We start from the raw sequence: 21843 nt of genomic DNA on the forward strand, positions 1-21843 counted from the left end.
CGCGGGAGGTCGCGGGTTCGAACCCCAGCCGGATCAACACTCAGGATCTTAAAATAACTGAGGAGAAATTGCCGCCTTTGTAATTTCATCTGCAAATGGTTAGACTTTCAAGTCTTCTCGGATAAGGACTGTAAACCGTAGGTCCCGTATCACAAATATCTTCTATGTTAATGAGTTCCCTGTGGGACGTTAAAGAACCCAAGCACTATTCGAGAAGAGTAGGGGATAAAGTCCCCGGTGTTGTGGCTGTCCTGTTCTCTCCAGCAGAAGTGGCCGGCTTGGCGGTGATGTCTCTAAAAAGGCTTGTGGTGTATGAGGCCACCTAAGCAAAAACAGCCACAAATCAAAAAGGGACTTTGCCGAGTGCTGGGAAATGTAGATGTAGATGTATTATTGGACAATTACCATTTGTAATACAAAAACTGTGGTAATGAAATCTACACAACGCATTTCCTTTTTGCATTTATACCGGACCGGCGTTCAAGTAACAGAAGCTATTTTTTTTCTATTTTTCATAATAAGTTACGTTTCTTTTCAATAGGCTAGTTTCGCATTCTGTGAGAACAAAAGAAAAGAGTTAAGGGATATAATTTGCATTTTCCTGTGTTTTGAGCAAAAAATGCAAATTGTTCTCCTGAACCGCGACTCGGTTCTGTTGTTTGTATATAATTGGAAACTGGCCTGCTACAAACTCTGTTGTCACTGGACACTATGATCCTATAATTGGTTCAGTCATCCCGTAGGCACAATAGTTCAGCCCATGTCACACGTACGACGCAAACGCAGATGTGGTTGCAAATGCAAGAAGTACACGTGTGCGCTACCGAAAGACGAATAGAATTATACTCTACTGCGCTTGCTTTTTCGCTTGCATGTCACCAATCAGTTTGTGAATTTTACTCGAAACACTCGACGTGTGCTGAAAGATGCTGTATGCCTTTCGGTAACAATTAATCGAAACAGTACTAAGGAAGAGGAATTGTGAGAGACAAAGAATTTAGATAACTAGAGCCAACCGTGCTTGAGAGGTACGTTGAGCAAACATTCACGATTAAAGAAATAAGCAAACGCGTTTCTTTTTCTATGGATCACAACTTTACTGCAAACATTTTGAATCAACAATCATTCATTCATACATTCATACATGCGTAACTGACCAATGAAACGCTGCAATGTAACACCAACAACCCAACTGGCCACAGGAAAACCAGTTGGCCATTTACAAGTGCAGCTAAGAAGCTGAGGATCAAATTCAACGAGTGGTCAAAACGGGTCTTAAGTCGGGATCCGTCTTCACATAAGCGCCCTAACTACTGAGCCACACTGCCTCCACAAATCTTTTCTTTTTTTGTCATATGAAGAATAATGCGCACTAGCGAGCGGGTCATAGGCCTACCAGGGCAAAGGCCGTGGAGAACTAACATCTTGGATGCCCAAATTCTAGACTTTTGATTGGCTAAACCAGGGGTCAATTTAATAAAACTTTTACACGTGTAATTTACAAGTGTAGCTATTGTTCTCAGACTCTAAAACAATGGCTACACTTGTAAATTACACGTGTAAAAGTTTTATTAAATTGACCCCTGGTTTGCATATGAGCTTTTATATCATGCTCTACAAATATGGTAAGCCTGTTGAAGCATATTTGGTTTCTTTAACCGTATAAGGTCAATGAATGTGTGGTAAACATTTTGCAAGGAATATAAACATGGCTGAAGTTTCGAGCTGAACCGACGTAATCGCTTCTCAGTTTAAAATGCCACCTCCTTACAGTGGTTTATTTTTATGGGATAACAGCCATCAAACAATGACAAATAGAAAGAAATGCGACTTGGTGGAGCAGTAATAGTTGAGGTAAGAAAACGTTTAACAACCGTTTCACAAGGATATCGTTGAGATTTTAATACAAATGTGTACCTTGTGTAAATTATTTCGCTTATTTAAGCCATTCTACTAATTAAAAGAAAAATATCCACAAAAAGTGTGTTGACGAGCGACAGTTAAGCAGGTATGTACTTGCGTTATTAATAAACACAATCACAGTAGCGTACAAAATGAAAAACCCTTCGCTTTCACCGAGCAACTCTCTCAAAAAGTCTTACAGAGAAAGAAAAATCCACTAGATGATGCAATTCTAGAGTACTAGAACTTGTTTAATTTCTCCAGTTACATTATTTGAACAACTTGAAATTTCGTCTTCGCCGCCTTGTTGGTGGACGAAAACAAAAGATCTCTCATTAGCTTCTTTTGTTCGTCCACCAGAAGTCGTACATTTCACTATTGTTATTAGTGTCTCCAGAGGTTGGTTGAAAACGTTCTATAGAGCGTTTTCTCATGACGTCACGACGGCCATGTTGGTGTTCCAAAACAGAGAAATGGTGGCCATGATGTTTCGTACCAAACTAATCCTCTGGGAATTGAACTCTATTTTTATGCAAATACTTTCTTTTGTTTCGGAAATTCAATATGACTGCTGGTCAAGTGAGTGAAAACGCTCAATAGATGGCTTTTACCTAACGTCACAGCAGCCATGTTGGTTCACAGAACAATAGAGAAAAACGTCTTTTGGGAATTTGACTCTATTTTAATGCAAACATGAGCCATAATTTGCTATTGTTTTGTGCACCAACATGGGCGTCTCATCACATGATTGAAAACGATCTATTTTCCACCGGCAATTGTACATTGTACATTGCATCATTGTTATCTGCGTCGCTAGAGTCTCTAGAAGTGTTGGCCCGGCCGGATTACAAAATCAAAGATCACAATACAAATAAAATCGTTCACAACCAATGCATAAATGCTGAATGACGTGATGTCATTCATTTTAACGGATTTCCTAAAAATACTGCGTGCGGTGGATTTTCTTCTCAAATTCTCTTGACCGGTTTTTTATGATGGTCTATAAGTCATAGTCAAACTCCAATCCACTTCCACTTAATTTTGCCAACACTTCTTTGTCAAATCTCTCATTCATCTCTGGAGTAAAGTGATTCTTCCAATCGCCAACAACTCCTTTCCTGAGAATCTGACCAACGCCGTCGTCGTCTTCACTAGTAAATTTAAAACTTAAATAATTCTGCATCATTCCCTTGAACGTACACTGCTCAGCTATGCGATTGATAAGCTCATCTGACAACGGTTTCTTTAGGAACTCGGCAATCGTGCGCACATGAGACAGTAAATCCTATAAAAGATACACAAGATATTTTTGTCTTGCTTTACAAATACATAGACGGGTCGGCCGATTTCATCATCGGAACAGTGAATCGGTTGCGAAAGAGGGAAAGGATGTGTCAGCAAAGGAGTGGAGTGAATTTGAAACAAAAAGACGCGAAGGATGGAAAGAGAATCCCATGCATGGGCAACGTGTGAGGCAGACAGAAGAGTTCGCGGGCCTGGAGAGTTGGCAATAGCTGAACTTGTGCTAATGACTGCACAGGACTAAGCAATTCGCACCAACTGCAGCCATGATACGGAGCGCAGAGGCAGTTTGCGACAATGATGGAGTGAAGCTCCTCTGCGATTTTATGCATTCAAACAGGTAAAGTGATACACACAAGATAAACCGACATTGTCCTTGTGGATAAGATAGACAAAGTGTGTTTAATTGATGTAGCGATATCGTTAGATTCTAGAGCTTGGATTAAGGAAGAGGGGATAAGGACAAGTACAAAGAACTAGCATGGGAAGTGAGGAAGGTTTGGAAAGTGATTACAAGGGTGTTGTCAATTGTGATTGGGAACCGTTACAAAGAGGTATTGACAATATTTGGCAGACCTGAGATGAGAGGTATCAATTGAATGGATCCAAAAAGCAAATGTGCTTGGAAATGCTTGCATTCTTATGATCATTTAAGGAGGCTCGCTCGAAAGGGTTTTTCGTTGCTATAGTGTTTGTGAAACGATGAAAGATACCGAACAACAACAATCTTTATTCGTGCCCAGAAATTACATAGTGTTAACATAAATACAAGAAAGAAAAAAAATACAAAGGAAAAGAGCACAGTCGCTTAGAAATAGCTAAGCTAATCGAGCTAAGTGGCTGGGCCAAGCGGAAAAAATTTGCACATACCCCACATTAACATAGAACTATAGACACGACTTACGTTACGCACACACGCGCACAAACAAATAACAATAGACAAGGGGAAGTGCAAACGCAAAAACTGGAAAATAAAGTACATCAATGAGCCAGTCAGTAGTTGGAGATAAGCGATTCCTTTAAGAGGATTTTGAAACAGGTACGACTCTTGGATTTTAATGACTCTTCAATGGAATTCCAAACTTTAGCTCCAAAAAAACGAATGTTAAATTTGCCATAATTGGTCCTCGCTTTAGGCAGGTGTTACCCGCCAGTCTGGTTTGGTAATATTGGTAGTCTATTGTTACTGGGGTGCCGTAGGCATCCCAGTCGGAAAAGGGGTAGATTATTTTTACTGGGTTGCCTTATAAGGCAAACCCAGTCGAGGTCTGCGTTTAGTTTGTTTGTTTTCTTTTTTTTTTTTTTTTTTTTTTTTTTTTTTTTTTTTTTTTTTTTCCGTGTCGGTAAAAGTCTTGCCTGTCACTCCCCTGGTAAGTGGTATCTTTGTGTATATAGCCTAATTCGCGTATTTTAGTAGGATCGGGTGGGTAGTGGAACTGCGTAGTTTCTCTGGTGGACACAGTAGAATCATTAACTTAGCCTGCAATGGCGTCGAAAGTCATGCAACGCGAATGGCGTTTTAGTGGATCCTTAAACAAAATATACCCTTATGGAGCTCAATAATGGAAAGTCAGTTGGATAAACTAGGCATGAATCTCAAAAGCGACGAGTACTGGACTTCGACAACAATCTATCGCCCGTCGAGACGAAATCAAAGTGAGCAGTATTTACCTGAAGTACAAGGTAATTTGACACAATTGAGTTTGTTGTCTTCACGCACGCAATGAAATAGGAAGAGGTTTTCGCCTCTAAGAGCAAATATGTTGTTTGTTTCAATAAAACTTTCGCTGGAAAAGGATTCTGTGGTATTTTCTGCCTTTGTGAATTATAATATCATGTTGTGTATTGAATTTTCGAGCTTAAGGTTGAAATGTGATATGCGAGAAGTTTTTTAGTTTTGCTCTGTAAGCGGGAAGGGTTCACAGGCCTGTTGAAAGCGTGCTCGAGTTTCAACAAAATGAGCCCCAAAATCAGTGAAAACTTGTGACGCAGATGAATAATAAAGTAGCTGCTATTTCCAAAATGATGGAATTACCTGGTGATAATAACGTCGTACGCGTCTTGGAGAGTAAATTTTGACTTTGCATAAACAAGAGTTGGGCGATTGTGATCTTTGTTTTGACTTCTCTCATTTCATTGTCAAACTTTATAACACTTGACAGAAAAAGAAACTTTTTAAAAACCCGGTATCTTGCCATCATTTGACACAGATGCTTCACTGTTTGACGAGTAAACATGCAGCGGTAACGTAATCACGGCGCCCGCTGAATTCCGGCCATGTCACTTTTCGATTTTGCAATTTACTTGAACGTAGCAAAAATCCCCCAAAATGTTTGTCGCTGATCGTAACTTTTTATATTCTATAGTCACGGTTCAAAATTAATGTTGTTTTGATGTCGTAAATATTTTATTCTCGATCGACCGTCCGGGAAACTTCCTTCTGCTCTTTCTGAAAACTGTGTATCAATAGTTATTTGCTTTTTTATCAATATTTGTTTTGCATAAAGCAAGCTAACAAGATCTGTACCTTGCTGAGTTCGCATTTGTTAGAGTTAATAGTATTTTCGGTCCGATGCTTCTGTTTTAAGAGGGGTACATTGTTTCGGTCTCCCATCCAAACACTAACCCCGCCCGGCAGGGCTTAACTTCAGTGAACTTTAGTATTAGAAAGCCTTCAGATGCTCAGAGGGCACACTTGTGGTAAAAAGAAGTTGTGAGGGAACTTGAAAATTATCAACATGTCAGCCCAGAAGCCAATGTTTCTCGCTTCTCTTTTATTTGTTATTCTTCAGAGACTGGAATGCTGTATTTCAATACCACACAATTCAGTGCCTTCTGATTTTCTGTAGCACGTACCACAGGCAACCCAGTGTATGCTTCACAGAAGCATCTCGTTTTTTTATTTTCCGTGTCGGTAAAAGTCTTGCCCGTCACTCCCCTGCTAAGTGCTGTCTTTCTGCATAGAGCCTTCTGCCCGTATTTTCTTAGGATAGAGAGGGTAGTGGAAATGCGTAGACTTGTCTGGTGGACACAGTAGAATTATAAACTTAACCTGCAATGGCGTCGAAAGTCATGTAACGCAAATGGCGTTTTAGTGGATCTTAAACAAAATATACCCTTATGGAGCTCAATAATGGAAAGTCAGTTGGATAAACTAGGCAGGAATCTCAAAAGCGACGAGTACTGGACTTCGACAACAATCTATCGCCCGTCGAGACGAAATCAAAGTGAGCTGTATTTACCTGAAGTACATGGTAATTTGACACGATTGAGTTTCTTGTCTTCACGCACGCAATGAAATAGGAAGAGGTTTTCGCCTCTAAGGGCAAATATGTTGTTTGTTTCAATACATTTTTCGCTGGAAAAGGATTCTGTGGTATTTTCTGCCTTTGTGAATTATAATATCATGTTGTGTATTGAATTTTCGAGCTTAAGGTTGAAATGTGATATGGGAGAAGTTTTTTAGTATTGCTCTGTAAGCAGGAAGGGTTCACAGGCCTGTTGGAAGCGTGCTTGAGTTTCAACAAAATGAGCCCCAAAATCAGTGAAAAATTGTGACGCAGATGAATAATAAAGTAGCTGCTATTTCCAAAATGATGGAATTACCTGGTGATAAATAACGTCGTACGCGTCTTGGAGAGTAAATTTTGACTTTGCATAAACAAGAGTTGGGCGATTGTGATCTTTGTTTTGACTTCGCTCATTTCAGTGTCAAACTTTATAACACTTGACAGAAAAAGAAACTTACAAAAACCCGGTATCTTGCCATCATTTGACACAGATACTTCACTGTTTGGCGAGTAAACATACCGCGGTAACTTCATCACGGCGCCCGCTGAATTCCGGCCATGTCACTTTCGATTTTGCGATTTATTTGTGCAGCCAAAACGTACAATAACAAAATTGAACGTTGCAAAAATCCCCCAAAATGTTTGTCGCTGATCGTAACTTTTTATATTCTATATTCACGGTTCAAAATAAATGTTGTTTTCATGTCGTAAATATGTTGTTCTCGAGCGATCGTCCTGGAAACTTCCTTCTGCTCTTTCTAAAAACTGTGTATCAATATTTATTTACTTTTGCATCAATATTTGTTTTTGCATAAAGCAACCTAACAAAATTTGTACCTTGCTGAGTTCGCATTTGTTAGCGTTAATAGTATTTTCGGTCCGATGCTTCTGTTTTATGAGGGGTATGTTGTTTTGGTCTCCCATCCAAAGTAACCCCGCTGAACAGGGATAAACTTCAGTCAACTTTGGTATTACAAAGCTGTCAGATGCTCAGAGGGCACGCTTAAACTTGTGGTCAAAAGAAGTTTATCAACATGTCAGCCCAGAAGCCAATGTTTCTCACTTCCCATTTATTTTCTTCAATCTTTCTGGGTTCAGTACTTTGCTAGTAATCACATGTCTTCTCAGACTATTTACCCAAGACTTCTACCATGGCACTACAATGATAGACAATACCAAAACAATATCGTGCACTGTTAGAGCTACATATTACGCAAGGACAGGTCTGTTTGTCGTACGAACGTGTGAGGACCTGTGAGCCAAAGGGGCTCGTCTGGTATGACTTCTTAATGACCGCCCAACTTGAAAAAAATTGTCTGGAACGGTGCACGTACCACAGGCAACCCAGTGTACCCTCACGGAGGGTCTATTGTTTGGTAATACTTTAAGGGCACTTTTGACGTCATATCAGTTACCATGGCAACACGCCAGGTCCACAAAAAGACCCTCTAAATTTCAGTTTTTGAATATTATCTGAAAACCTAATTCGGTGACCTACCATTTTTATTTCTTTGTTGGAAATCTTCCTAAATTCTTTAACTTCTCAGAGAGTATGACAAAAAGTTATCTAGTATAATCTAAGATACATCGAAAAAAGGTGAAACTTTTTTTATTTGAAGTGCCATCGTGAATGATACGTGCATGCCAAAAATCAAGATAAATCACCGCGCAAAATTTCGAGATTTATTTCCGGTTCGGGCGCCTATTTCGACTTCCGGTGTGTTGCGCGCGCTAGTTTTGATAGAAATTTGATTCATTCAGCTGACGCGTGTATCTTAGTTATGGCGTGTGTAGGTTACGTGCGTGCGCGCAGCAAAAACCCTTTCGAGCGAATTCGAGCTCTTTCGGGCCTCCTTAAAAGGACAGTTTCACGGTTTTGCGCATGTCCAAGCTTTGGCGCTAGCAGTTGTAAATTTTACGGTTTCCTACTGAACCAGATGGTGTTCATTAATCACAAAAAATATTAAAGCAAGTACACTGAATGACTGAGGCCCAAATTTGATGGAAGATACTGCGGGTTTACACAAAATATCAAATTTAATTTTGACACTGAATCGAATTTATTGCACGGGTCAAACATTTCGTTCTTCGCACGAGTTGTCATAACGTACGAGTAATCTATTCGCATGCGGTAGGTTCATAACAGTAAATCGCAATAAGTAATTCCACTACTATAACATTGTTTCCGTTTCCTGAATCAGTGCTTTCGATTGTCTCAATAACAATGGAATTAAATAGGCCATTTCCCAGTTCATATCTTCCTCCTCTTCAAAGCGAGTCTAAGTGCGACGTTTTTCTTATGAAAATTAGTTTCCATTCATATGTAAAGTAGAACTAATTAACATCACAAAAACTTCGCACTTAGACTCGCTTTGAAGAGGAGGCAGACGTGAACTCGGAAACGGGCTATTGGCTGACGTGACAGTTTGCCCATGCGCAGAGACGTGAAACTCTCCCTCTAAGAAACCAAGGGAATGGACCTGTCGAGACTTCTTTGATCCTAGATTACTGATGATCCTATATTATTCTTATATTATCGTTATCGTTATCGTTATCGTTATCGTTATCGTTATCGTTATTATTGTTAAGAAGAAGAAGAAGAAGAAGAATAGTAACAATAACGATGACAATGACAATAACAATAATAATATTGATTTATTGAATGAGTGTCACGAAATAAAACTGTATGGAAAGAAAAACAGCTAGACTTCTCGATCAATACAGTACCCATATTTAGCCAGGATATTGGAATCAAGTTCAGCATTGAAAAGTGTGGTGTTGATCATGAAACGCGGAAAGTTTACGGAAAGCAAAATAGGAAATAATGTTACCGAATGGTCAACAAGTTATTCAGGTTGATGAGGATAAAGGGTATAAGTAACTTGAGCGCTTTATGAAGCAGATAAGATGGAACACAAAAATAAAAGATGTATCTAAGAAAGAGTCTACTTCAAACGGGTGAGAAACGATACAGGAAACATAATTCTTCTTTGAATTTAAGGGCTGTGTCTGCTGGTTTGCCTGTGACGTCATCGTGGCCTTGTCTGATGACAAGAACAATAACCTGTCTCTCCGCTTGGAACTAAACTTTATTATTAGGCAAATTCTGCGAAAATAATAATTGTGTTGTATAAAGACCGTATTCATAAATGGCGGCTAAGTAATTATTCTTTTCTCTTTATGCTAATCATCCTAACTAGCCTCGTAAACACGAGCAAAATTCAAAAGAAATTTTTGTTCCAAAGTGAGGCTAGTTAGGATGATTAGCACAAAGACAAAAGAATAATTTCTTGAACGCCATTTATGAATACAGTCAATTGTATTGCCATCCAGGTGCAAACCAATGGAGCAGGTATCTTATTTTGGAAGAAACTGGAAGATATGGACAGGACGACAAGAAAGCTGTTAACTGTCTATCGAACTTTTAACTGTACTGGCGAATTTGTCGCCGCACTTGAAATTGGTTAAACGGGAATTGATAAGTGCTGAGGTATATGTTAATATGGAAATTGAAAGTTTGTGAATTTATTTTTCTTCATCAAAGAAATAAGCAATGAGAACTTCCGAATTTGTCACCGCATTTGAAATTGGTGAAACAGGAAGTGATAATTGCAGAAGTCTGTGTTAGCATGAAAATTGAGAGTTTGTGAATTTATTTTGCTGGGAGTGGTAAAATCTTCATGAAAGAAATAAGCAATGAGAACTTCCTTAAAGGAGAAGGCAAGGAGAAAGAAGGTATCAATTGTAAGAGGGAAAAGATTGGAGAAGTACACAAGCAAAGCGCGAGATAGGAAGTTTGATGTAATGTTTGAAAAACGAGCAGCAGTGTTTTTAGACCCGATAAAACACGTGCTGTGAGTTTTTTCAACGGCTTCAAAAACATTCCACGAAAAGTGTGTTCCTCTGGACTCAGAACAATGGTTTAAATTGTGAGAGGATTAGCATACAAGAAAAACAAGCTATGCCTTACTAGTATTCTTTATGAAAAGAATACTAAGGAGGAGTGTTTTATCAGGATATAAATCTCATGCACGTGACGTTTTATCGGTGTTTTAATAAGCTATTAGGATAATGAATTATTATGGAGTTTTTTGAAGAAATATATGCGCTATTCTCGGTTTTCACATGACGTCACGACCGCCATGTTGGTGCCCCTAAACAAAGAAAAGGCGGCCATGTTGGTGCCCCGACCAAATCCTCCGGGAATTTAACTCTATTATTATGCAAATGCTTCCTTTTGTTTTCGTCGAAAAACATGGCTATTGATCACGTGAGTGAAAACCAGCAATTAATTCGCGTCAGATAAGTATAACATTTACAAACTCGAGGCGAAACCTTATTTAAACATCAGAATTTAAGTGTAAATGTACACCAGGTATTTTTGGTGATTCAAGACATTTAACAGGGAAAATCGAAAGAAACAGTTATGTTAATGAGGAGAAATCTCTATCAGATATACAGATATTAAGAAAACATTTCTGTAGTTTTCCCATCATGTTATTAATGAGTTTTTAAAGTAAAAACAGAGCATATGGGAGATGAACTGAAGGGCTAGCTGGAACTGTTCGTTGGTTAGCTGAGTCAGCATTTAACAAGCTCACCTTTTTTAAGTCTTCATATTTGAGAAACAGCACATTGGGATCATTTCTGTGTTTCCACCAACCTAACAATACCAATACAATGGAGTATGAATGGTAACAGTTCTGATCACTTGATGTTCAGGGCATTATCCTACGAGTTAGGCGAGTTAAGCATTGCTCAAAGCGTTTTCTGTGTCAATCTTGTACCTCCACTTCAAGAGGTTCTTTTTCTGTCTTTGGGAAGGCAAGATCACGCAACAGTGTAGAGATGTTAGCTATCCTGTTAACCTGTAAAAATTCTTTTAAACGATACTGTAACAAAGTTGCTCGATTTGGCGAATTGGAAGTCCTTAGCAACTCTTGTTTAGTACAATGAATTGTATCAGTCATCCAGTTGAGAGTATAATAAAACGAAAATAATTCACTTACTGGAAAATTATAGACGAACGATCAACCCAAGCTGACTCGGCAGATTCCTGATGAAGGCCGTGTGATATGGACGAAACGTCGATCGTTCGTCTATAATTTTCCAGTAAGTGAATTATTTTCGTTTTATTAATTCTTGTTATTGCTTTGTCACAAACAGTTTCTTTTATCACTTTTCTATGAACAAATCCCTTAACACCGATCGATGGAACCTTTTATACTTTTCTGCAGACACGGTATTTGAGCAAACACCTATAAGTGAGGCCCTATGCGCTTTCAGCCTGCACTGGCCAAGCTTCATGCACCCTTCGAAATTCTGCCGCAAAACTGCAAGAAAGAGTGAAAAACACAGCCAGTACCTTCAACTCACCATTTCCTTCTATGAATAAGTCCACATAGAATTCCCACGGCGCACGAAAATCATTCATTTGTTCAAAACTTTGGACGTAGTGAAAATATGATACTACGACATCCTTTGGATTGCGTGCTACGTAAATGTATTTACACCGTGAGTTCTCACCAGAGCCTTTGGGAATAGCACTGGCGTGAAGATGGCTTTTAATGAGACGAGGGCTCGGCAAAGCTTGGAAGTCAGTTTTCCTTGAGTCTTCCGCTGTGGCACATTCTAAGTATGGAAAACGGTAATCAATCTTTTCTTTGCTAACTTTTCCTCCATTAACAATCTGCCAGACAATTTCTTGCACCCATGTTGTTCCTGTAGAAAAAGACGCAACAAAGTAAGAGGGATACGTTTTGTCAAATACCGAAAAAAATGTACTTTTTGAGCAATGGACTTAGTGAGATTCGATTAATAATACTCTGAGATCCTAATCCTTACGTTAATGCTTTATTAACTGGGGAAGGTAGGGGGGTCCAAAAGTATTTGCGAAGTGAGAGGTAGTCTCAGTTGAAACGGAATAAGTAACATTAATAACTTTTATTATTGCTCCCAGAGGGCGGTTCCGCAATAATTTACAACTTTATGTAATAAAACTTCCATTGAGAGTAACCTAATAATCATTATAAATATATAAATGAATAAATCCGTTACAAACTACCAAAAACGACTCCTGGCTTTGGATTTAAAACTGCTTAAAGCCTGGTTTTCACTAGCGACGCAAGCACAAAGGCAAGCACAAGAACAAGCATAAGTAGCTTATGCTTGTGAAAACGAACTTCGACATAAGCATCAAAATCAACCACGGCATCCTCATTTTGTTGAAACGCTCAGACGCGGGAAATCTGGAAGCAGTACTTTAATTGGCCAGACGTAGCAAATTTCCTTGGGCTTATGCTGCGTTTCGTTTTCACACGACACAGGCGAACGCAAGCATAAGCGCAAAGCACAAGGAATCTTTTTTTTTTTAGATATAAGCAAGTAAAGACGAAATATAAGGTGTTTTTGAAGAGCTTTCATGTTGCCTTGGTAACCTATTACGTCACAATATTGGGCGATTTAATTTTAATAAGCAATAACAAGAGGCTCTAAGTAGCCTATCCTCATGCGCTGCTAGGTTATTTGTACTTTTGTTGACAGTTTAATAATAATAATAATAATAATAATAATAATAACTTTATTGTACATCACAAAACAAGGTATATAGGTGTTACAAGAATCTGTTTGAGAGAAGTTGCTCTTTATCGTGTGAGTTCATTGACCTATATTTTACATCTTTATTTGAAAAAGTCTGTTTTTTTCGATGGGTCCATAGACCTGTACTTTTCAAAACAATTTGAAGGAAGTTCTTATTTTTTTTCTCTGGGTCCATTGGGCTGTAAATTTCTCTCCTCTTTCTTCCAGTTTGCTGCAATTTCTGAAGTAGATTTATGCTTTCTTATTATTTGTTTCCTTTCCAATCTATATTTGATAGTTCACATAAACATCTAAGAAATGCAACCTCATACTTTGTTTCAAAACAATTAAATTTACTTTGAATAATAGAACAAAAGAGATCAATAACAGAATCTACATTTGAAAATACTTTTGTTACATTTTTTGGTTCAGAACCATTGTATACAAAAACGTGGTAACTCATCTTTTGCTTTGCATACCACTGCAAAACACAACTAATGCAGTAGCTAGAAATTCACGTCAAAAAGCCTGTGCTGCTTTCCTTATTATCCAAAATGGCAGTTTTAGGCTGTTGTTTACCCAGGGAACCACATTACAAGATAAATTTCCCTGACATCTTGCTCTATGAATAACTCAGTTTTACATGGTCAGCGGCCTACGTCTAATTTCTTTAGAAAATCATAAATAAAAACATATTTTGCTGGAGTAACATTTCTGATAAATTGTTCTTCCATTCTCAATGATACTATCAACTGTTTGAGAGGTGCAATAGTTACAAGACTTTTGAGGTGGAAAACAAATAGAATAAAATGACACATTAGAACATTCTTTGCAAGAACAAAGATAAACATCATTTAAGTGCTCCTAGGGTCTAAAATTTTGGTTGCGAACACATAATGAATGAACAATGCTTTCACTGTTGCTTTACATTTTAATAATGTTAACACATTTTAATCTCATAAGTAACAGATGTTTGTGCACATATATTCTGAAAATGTTGTACCAAATTCATTAATGAATCTATTTCAATTAAAGTACATGTTGCAAATGGGTCCCATACCTAATACCGTAATTTCCGGGCGATTACCCTCGGGTAATGTGTTAATTTTTCCGCAAACATTTCTTGGTGCGGGTTATAGGAAGGTGCGGGTAATGTGATAAGTTTTAAATCTTCCGGTATAGTTTTAAAACCGTAAGTAGGGAAAAATTACAGTAATGAAACTGTTCCTAAAAACTGTATATTGCCTTATTTATCCCGCTTTAATTGCCTAATAGACTTAAATGCTCTCGATGAAAACCAATGCAAATTGAAAACATATCAACAAATATCGTTGGCAATCAATTAATTTCACAGCTTCTTTCTTTGTTTAGTTGAAAATAAAAACATTATTCACCAATCGGAATAATAAATTCAGATTGCTCAGAGATTTGGGACTCCCCTCCCTCCAGGACTTATTATACTCGTCACCAGGCGTCCCGAGTTCAGTGCCATTTTGAATTGGACACTTTGCGAGGACAACGGCTTCTGGCCGCCATTTTAGCAGGTTAACTTACAAGTTCTACGGAGCCTGGTGGCTTCGCGTTGCTACCTGGAGATGCTTCAGTGGATTCATGGTTTAGAGAAATTCATGTTCCACGAGCCTGGCGTGTTTATTTAGCGACTGGATTCGATTTTCGCGAAAAAAATCGTGCTTGTTTTGGGTCGATCGGAGTCCCGACGCTGGCTTCCGTCTCCTACCTTGTCACTATACTATGAAGAAAGGTGAACGGGGACCATTTTCCCCGAAACTTCGTGTACGTATTAAAGACAACAACAGCTCACCACATGGTAAGTTTAATCTATTTTTATTTCCATTTTCTAGCAAATTTCCAGACCTAAACTTCGCCTCATTTGTTCTCTATATTTACCTATGTGGCACACACAGTGAGCCTGGGTAACCTGTGGTTAAACGCGGACGTCAGAATTTTATACAGAATTAACTGAAGAGAGTGTCGTGTAACGTGAAGTGCTAGATTTCTATCCCACATGAACCATGTGAGCGTTAGCCCTACTGATGGAAATAGGCCCACACAAGGACAGAGAAAAACTCTGACCAGGGTGGGAATCGAACCCACGACCCTCGGGTTAGATCTCCGCCGCTCTACCGACTGAGCTACAAGGTCAGACGGTAGCAGGCCGTGGGAACTGAAGATGTTAAAGTCACGGCATTTAACATGTACAAGTACAAGGAAAGGTTACGTTTTAAACGTAACCTTTCCTTGTACTACGTCAGAATTTTACTTTTGAGTATAAGCTCAAAGTTATCGCTCGTGCAGATAACTTTGTGAGTTCACGAATTTCTTTTGTTTTTGGGTGCGGGTTATCTGCCAGTGCGGGTAATCTGTTGAAATCTTTTTTTGTTATTGCAAAAAATGACCGATGCGGGTAATCTACCGCGCGGGTAATCGCCCGGAAATTACATCTCTGCCATGCATATGAGAATCAAACATTTTACACCTCCCATTAGGCAGACAGTATTGATATAACATAAGGAAAGTCTGCAATTAGAGGATGTGCACTATTTAGCATACCACTATAACTATCACTATATGTCAACTGATAGTAAATGTAGCTTAGGTTATAACCATAACGGGCAGATCTGTCAAAAATAGGAGTCCCTGTTTGCATGATTGTGAAAAAGCTGAATACATATTATTCCCAATGTTTGTAATTTGAACCAAATCACCTGAAGACAAGTGCCTACAGAGACATTGTCACACGTTGTGTGCCTGAATTTGTCGTACAAAATACTTCAACATTACCTTGACTGTATGGTGCGTCAATTGTTTTGGTTGGATCAACAATTCCTGGACCTGGGTTTGTGCGTCATTTGCGAGTCGAATTAACTCAGGAATGTAAAAGCGATACAAATAAATCTTTGTAAAGCCACAGACGATTAACTTGTTACATTTCATACATGTAAATGTGAACCAAACTTTTCAATAGTGGCAAATAAATGGCCTCTCAGTAAAACAAAACTAACACAAAAAACCAGAATTTCCCCTTGAAGCATTCTCTAAATTCCTTTGTTGAAACAATTCCCATTTTGACTTCGTCGCATGCCCATACTGACAATAACAGTAGTTTTAAGAACAGCTCAGATTGCTAAAAGTCGGATCAGTTTTTCTCAGGTATTCTGAGTTTCGCTCAAAGCTGCTCGAAGGTTCTCAAAGATCGCTAGGAGATGACCGGCTTGTTGATGGAGATCAGTTTGCTTGACCTTTATGTCGATCCCCGCTCTCGTGCAAAGTGTTTATTTGTAAAACAAATTAGAAAAAATATATAATTTTGTCTTTAATGTCAACAACTTACCTTTGGCTCCACAATCGAAAAAGATTTATTCTAACAGCTCGATCCGTACGACCGCGACTACAATCACAAAGTTTGAACGGATGGACAGGTGCAGTCAAGATGCGATGATTCGGGCGCGACCATGCACATCCAAGAGAAAATGACACATCTTAAGGGCTAGACTTTCAAAAGTCCTTCGTCTCGTGTAGATTCGCGTCCGAAAAATCACGCTTCGCTCGCCAAAACATTTTCTCCTGGGATTCTCGTGAGGTGGAATTGTGGCAAGTCTACTTAAGGGCTTGAAACACGAGAGGGATGGTTGATTTCTTCAAACACACACTGTTTATTTTGTCATGCGAAATGGACTGACATTCCAAGCATACATACATTTTAAGACTCTAATACTTCTTTTCAAGTCTTTCTATTAATTTTTCTTACTCAACAATACATTTTTCAGCAGGTATTAATTTTTTGGAATATTCCCCTACCCCCCGCCCCACGTAAAGTTACATTCATGTATGTAAATGTATGCAAGCATAAATTTCCATGCACTAATGTCACACGGAAAACAAGAAACGGAGGGCATTTTATACCTCATGCACTTCGCTGCGCATGAGTAATTAGTGTTTAATTTGGTACCCTCTGGACTTGCAAAGTACATCTAGTCTCGTTAGTTTATAAGAAAAAGCCAGATCTTAGACACAGCCAAAACATCATAGCTGTTCTTTCACATTAGCTCTCGCACCTGCACCAGAATTGGATTTTTTATCCCCCATTTGTTGTTGTGCTCACGCCCTTTTGATTCCAGATGTGCCAGCTTGAATATTTAATAAGTTGCAGTGGTTTGACCCATTTTTTATAGCATACGACTCCTTCTCCCTTCTAGTAGAAAATCGTACTGTCCTTATAGTCCTATGGTCTTTTAGTTGACTGCCTCCACGTTGTCCCCTTGTCGGAGCTAACAGGTTGTTAATAGCTTGCTTCTGCCATACTTGAATGTCGGCAGTCGCCGAGCCACTTATCCACGCAACTGACTACAGAACTTCAATGTCTTATGCCAATTTCGCAACGAAATTAGATGCTCCAGGACAGAGCAAAATCTACGTAGGAAATTTAAAAACTTACGGATCCTAAAATATGGCCCCTGAAGGATGCTCAATCCATTTGACTCTAGGAGAGTGTCTCCACAAAGGCTAGCACATATGATTTCGGCAGGTGTTATCCAATGTTATCTTTTGTGTGAACAGTTAATCCATATTCATTTCTGTTGTTCAAACTTCAAGTCAAAATGAAACTAACAAACGAGGCGCTCACCTGACTTAGGATACGATACGACAAAAACATCGTCCGGTTTCGCCTTAAAATTGGAGATGTAATGGGCCAACAAGGCCGGATCGCCAACGTTCATGGTCGGCATATACGTTCCCAAAATCTTGAGAATAGGAATTGATTTTAAATCACCCTTTACTATCTGCAGTACGGGATAACTCGTCATGATTATGCCCAGTAGGAGAATGTGATATTGGAACTTGAAGTCACGATGTCACGACCTGTCACGGGTCAAATGTGTGAACAGTTAATCCATATTCATTCTGTGTTCAAACTTCAAGTCAAAATGAAACCAACAAACGAGGCGCTCACCTGACTTAGGATACGATACGACAAAAACATCGTCCGGTTTCGCCTTAAAATTGGAGATGTAATGGGCCAATAAGGCCGCCGGGATCGCCAACGTTTATGGTCGGCATATACGTTCCCAAAATCTTGAGAATAGGAATTGATTTTAAATCACCCTTTACTATCTGCAGTACGGGATAACTCGTCATGATTATGCCCAGTAGGAGAATGTGATATTGGAACTTGAAGTCACGATGTCACGACCTGTCACGGGTCAAATGTGTGAACAGTTAATCCATATTCATTCTGTGTTCAAACTTCAAGTCAAAATGAAACCAACAAACGAGGCGCTCACCTGACTTAGGATACGATACGACAAAAACATCGTCCGGTTTCGCCTTAAAATTGGAGATGTAATGGGCCAATAAGGCCGCCGGGATCGCCAACGTTCATGGTCGGCATATACGTTCTCAAAATCTTGAGAATAGGAATTGATTTAAAATCACCCTTTAGTATCTGCAGTACGGGATAACTTGTCATGATTATGCCCAGTAGGAGAATGTGATATTGGAACTTCACGATGTCACGGGTCAAATATTATACTGATTTAGCAAAGACTATTTCAATGTGCGCGCAAAATTAGGGAATATAAAGAGTACAAATTAGTACAGCACTACATTTTTACAAGTACATGTAACTTACCAAACGCAAAGCCTCAGACCAAACGTTCAAGCGGTGATCATGAGCTCATTCAACAAAATTCCTTGCTAAGCTAATCAAAATTAAAAGCGATTCAAAATCGAACATTCCATTCAACGTGCAAGGTGGTTAAGTCACCGAACTAAATTCATAAGTCAAGCATGTTTATGTTCTCAATCAGATTTTAACAAAGAGAAAAATAGCCTACTAATACCTCATAGAACAAACGAACTTCGATGACATGTGCCTTCACATTCCGCACGTCCTGTTGCTCTTTGCTAAATCACTTTAACTCGCGACGCGACGGCGTCCTCGACCCAGTCCTAATCGGCTATTTCAATGTGCGCGCGCCGTCGTCTTTGCCGTCGCGTTGTCTTTGCTAAATCAGCTTAATAATGCTGCGTTGGACCTTCTAAAAGGGTTGTCCACATTATGTCGGCATAATTTTGAGCATAATAGTGAGGAATCAGCATCGAGCATTATGCCAGTCAAAATATCGAAACTAAATAAATACATCGGAGTTAGGTACAATCTCGAAATTGGGATTCCTGATTTCCTGTGGAGAAATATACGTGACAAGACGTATACACTAGGGCCCCTTCACCACAGGAAACGGACGTGGCCACGTGGGGCGACTGGGAGTCTGGGACTCATTTATATTCCAATTTCCAAAATGGCGGAAGACGGCAACGCTACTTACGCTAGTTCTTCAACTTCCTGTGGCTATTTGGGTGAGCCATCCGAACTATCAGCAGATGAAGTTGTGCTAGTGGAAGAGAGTCGAGAGAGAGAGGCATCGGCTACGCCCACAATACTAAACAGACTTAAATCCCCAACAGCGTCAAATCTAGCAAGAAGAGGAAGGTGCAATGCAATCTCCCGAAACATGGCAAACGCTTTCATCCACCTAAATCAAAGTCTAACCCAAAAAATGTGACAGCTTCTGCCAGAGTTACAGAGTTTCCAGGTGAAAACTTAACCGTTTCGAAGTCAAATGGTCAACTGTTTTGCAATGCTTGTCGCGAAGAAATTGGTCTCAAAAAGACAATAATAGAGAATCATGTGAAATCGTCAAAGCATGCTTCTGGAAAAGAACGCCGTGAAAAGAAGGAAGCAAGGGAGAGAGACATTGCAAAGAGTTTAGAGGAATATGATAATCAGTTTCATCCGAAGGGTGAGAGCTTATCTGTTGCACACAGAGGTTACAGAGTTAAGGTTGTAAGATCATTTATGAAAGCAGGAGTTCCATTAAATAAGATTGACTGCTTTCGGGAGTTACTAGAAGAGGAAGCATTTTCTCTGACTACGAGTAGACATCTTTCAGACTTTATAGATGTTATTGCCAAAGATGAAAGGAAGAAAGTAAAAGAAGAAATCGAAGGAAGGGATGTGAGTATCATTTTTGATGGGACAACTCATGTTGCTGAGGCCCTGAATATTATTTTGCGATTTGTTACTGAATGGAACGTTCACCAGCGATTGATTCGGCTTCTTCTAGTTACAAAACCTATGAATGGGAAGGAGTTAGCACACCAACCACTAAGTACTCTGTCTGTAGACTTTTTCATTCCACCTAGCTCTCTACTCGATGCTGCAAGGGATCGTGCATCTGTCAATAATGTAGCAATAAGGCATCTGAAGATCTTGTACCCAAACCTGATGGACATTGGCTGTTTCAGTCATACTCTTGATCATGTTGGTGAAAAGATGGCAACACCAAATCTTGAGAAGTTCATGAAGTCATGGGTCAGCCTTTTTGCACACAGTGCCCGCTCAAGAAATGCTTTCAAAGCAACAACTGGACAATTCTTTAAGTCCTACTCAGAGACCAGATGGTGGTCCAAGTGTGAGATGATGGTGCAAGTGCATGACCTCTTTGGTGATATACCAGCCTTTGTCAATGGAGCTCAGATACCAGAAGTGACTGCACGTAAACTGCAGGATATATTGAATGACCAACAGAAGCTGGCCTTACTCAAAGTCGAGCTGGCAACTACAGTCGATGCCATGAAGCCATTTGTTCAGTCTACATATCAGCTTGAAGGTGATGGCTCTCTATCCTTGCAAGCATATCAGATAGTAAGAAAGTTGGAGGCAGAGATGAGAAATCTACACTTTCCAAACTGCAGTACTGTTATAAGAAACATTGCAGCTAATGGAAACATTGCTTTTCAGCGACAGTCAGAGGCCTATGCAATGGCCTGTATTCAACTTTGCATCTAAATTTTTGCTGGAATAATGGAGATCAGTTACAGCCAGCTGTTGAATTATTCAAGGCTGCACGCCTGTCCAACCCAATCAAAATTGCAGAAATTCAGCCCACTGCTGCAATTTTAAGTGATCAATTAAGGAAAGTTCCTTTCTTGAACAATAATGCATGCATTGATGGCCTCCAAAGGGAACTACCAACTTACATTGCTGCGGCTACTGATGTCAATCCTGATATTAATGTTCTAACCTGGTGGGAGATTCACGAACAAGAGATTCCAAATTGGGCAAAAGCATGCAAGAAAATCTTGCTTATCCAACCGTCATCTGCAGCCTCGGAGAGGGTCTTCTCATTGCCAGAAAATTCCTTTCGGGACAACCAAGCATTGCTATGGAGGACTATATTGAAGCCTCCATCATGCTTCAGTATAACCAAAGATGATCACATAAAGGGAATACTAACACTATATGTTGTCTATATAATCCTCCATATAATCATATCAAGCGATCGTATTTTATTTTAGGTAAAAAAATGAGTGATCCGGGGAAAAAATTCTGAGCATAATAGTAAGATTTTTTGAGCATAAAGAATTAGCATAACAGTGAAAATTGTGAGCATAATGTGGACAACCCTACCTCTAACAATGGTTGGCGATGTCACACACTGTTTTTCCTTTTCATGACGATGAGTAACGTCACGCGAAGTGAAGCTGTTGAAGGGTCACCAACCCAGACTATAAGAAGAAGGTTATTATTGCACGACTTGCATTCATTATAATTATGCGCCTCAAGTTCAAGCGACAACCGCCAAACTACATTTTGGCTTCCATCAATTAAACCTCCAAAGGATGCGGAGAGTGGGGCTGAAAGGATCTCAAAGAAGGAGAGTTGGTGTGGTTTATTAAGGCAAATTTT

General features: G+C 39.3%; 1 protein-coding gene across 1 annotated transcript; it reads right to left on the reverse strand.

Annotated features, from left to right (window-relative positions):
* Window positions 1-1072: 1072 nt before the first annotated feature.
* On the reverse strand, window positions 1073-17943 carry LOC138033619 (sulfotransferase 1C2-like). Its single transcript, XM_068881414.1, has 4 exons — window positions 17719-17943; window positions 11860-12215; window positions 11096-11197; window positions 1073-3187 (listed from the first exon to the last, which is right to left on the reverse strand). The coding sequence occupies exons 1-4, from the start codon at window positions 17897-17899 to the stop codon at window positions 2903-2905; spliced, it is 924 nt and encodes a 307-aa protein (XP_068737515.1). The 5' UTR covers window positions 17900-17943; the 3' UTR covers window positions 1073-2902.
* Window positions 17944-21843: the final 3900 nt, after the last annotated feature.

This window comes from Montipora capricornis, chromosome 14, assembly GCF_036669925.1.
Source record: "Montipora capricornis isolate CH-2021 chromosome 14, ASM3666992v2, whole genome shotgun sequence".
Taxonomy (NCBI): Eukaryota; Metazoa; Cnidaria; class Anthozoa; order Scleractinia; family Acroporidae; genus Montipora; species Montipora capricornis.

What these genes read in the sequence shown, in the direction of transcription:
- LOC138033619 (XM_068881414.1), bottom strand. Translation starts at nt 17,899, where the DNA reads ATGACGAGTTATCCCGTACTGCAGATAGTAAAGGGTGATTTAAAATCA. An exon ending in AAGGAAATGGTGAGTTGAAG is followed by an intron (nt 11,198 to 11,859) that starts GTACTGGCTGTG and finishes TCAAGTGATCAG; the next exon opens with AACTGTTACCATTCATACTC. An exon ending in AATATGAAGACTTAAAAAAG is followed by an intron (nt 3,188 to 11,095) that starts GTGAGCTTGTTA and finishes TATCTTTTATAG; the next exon opens with GATTTACTGTCTCATGTGCG.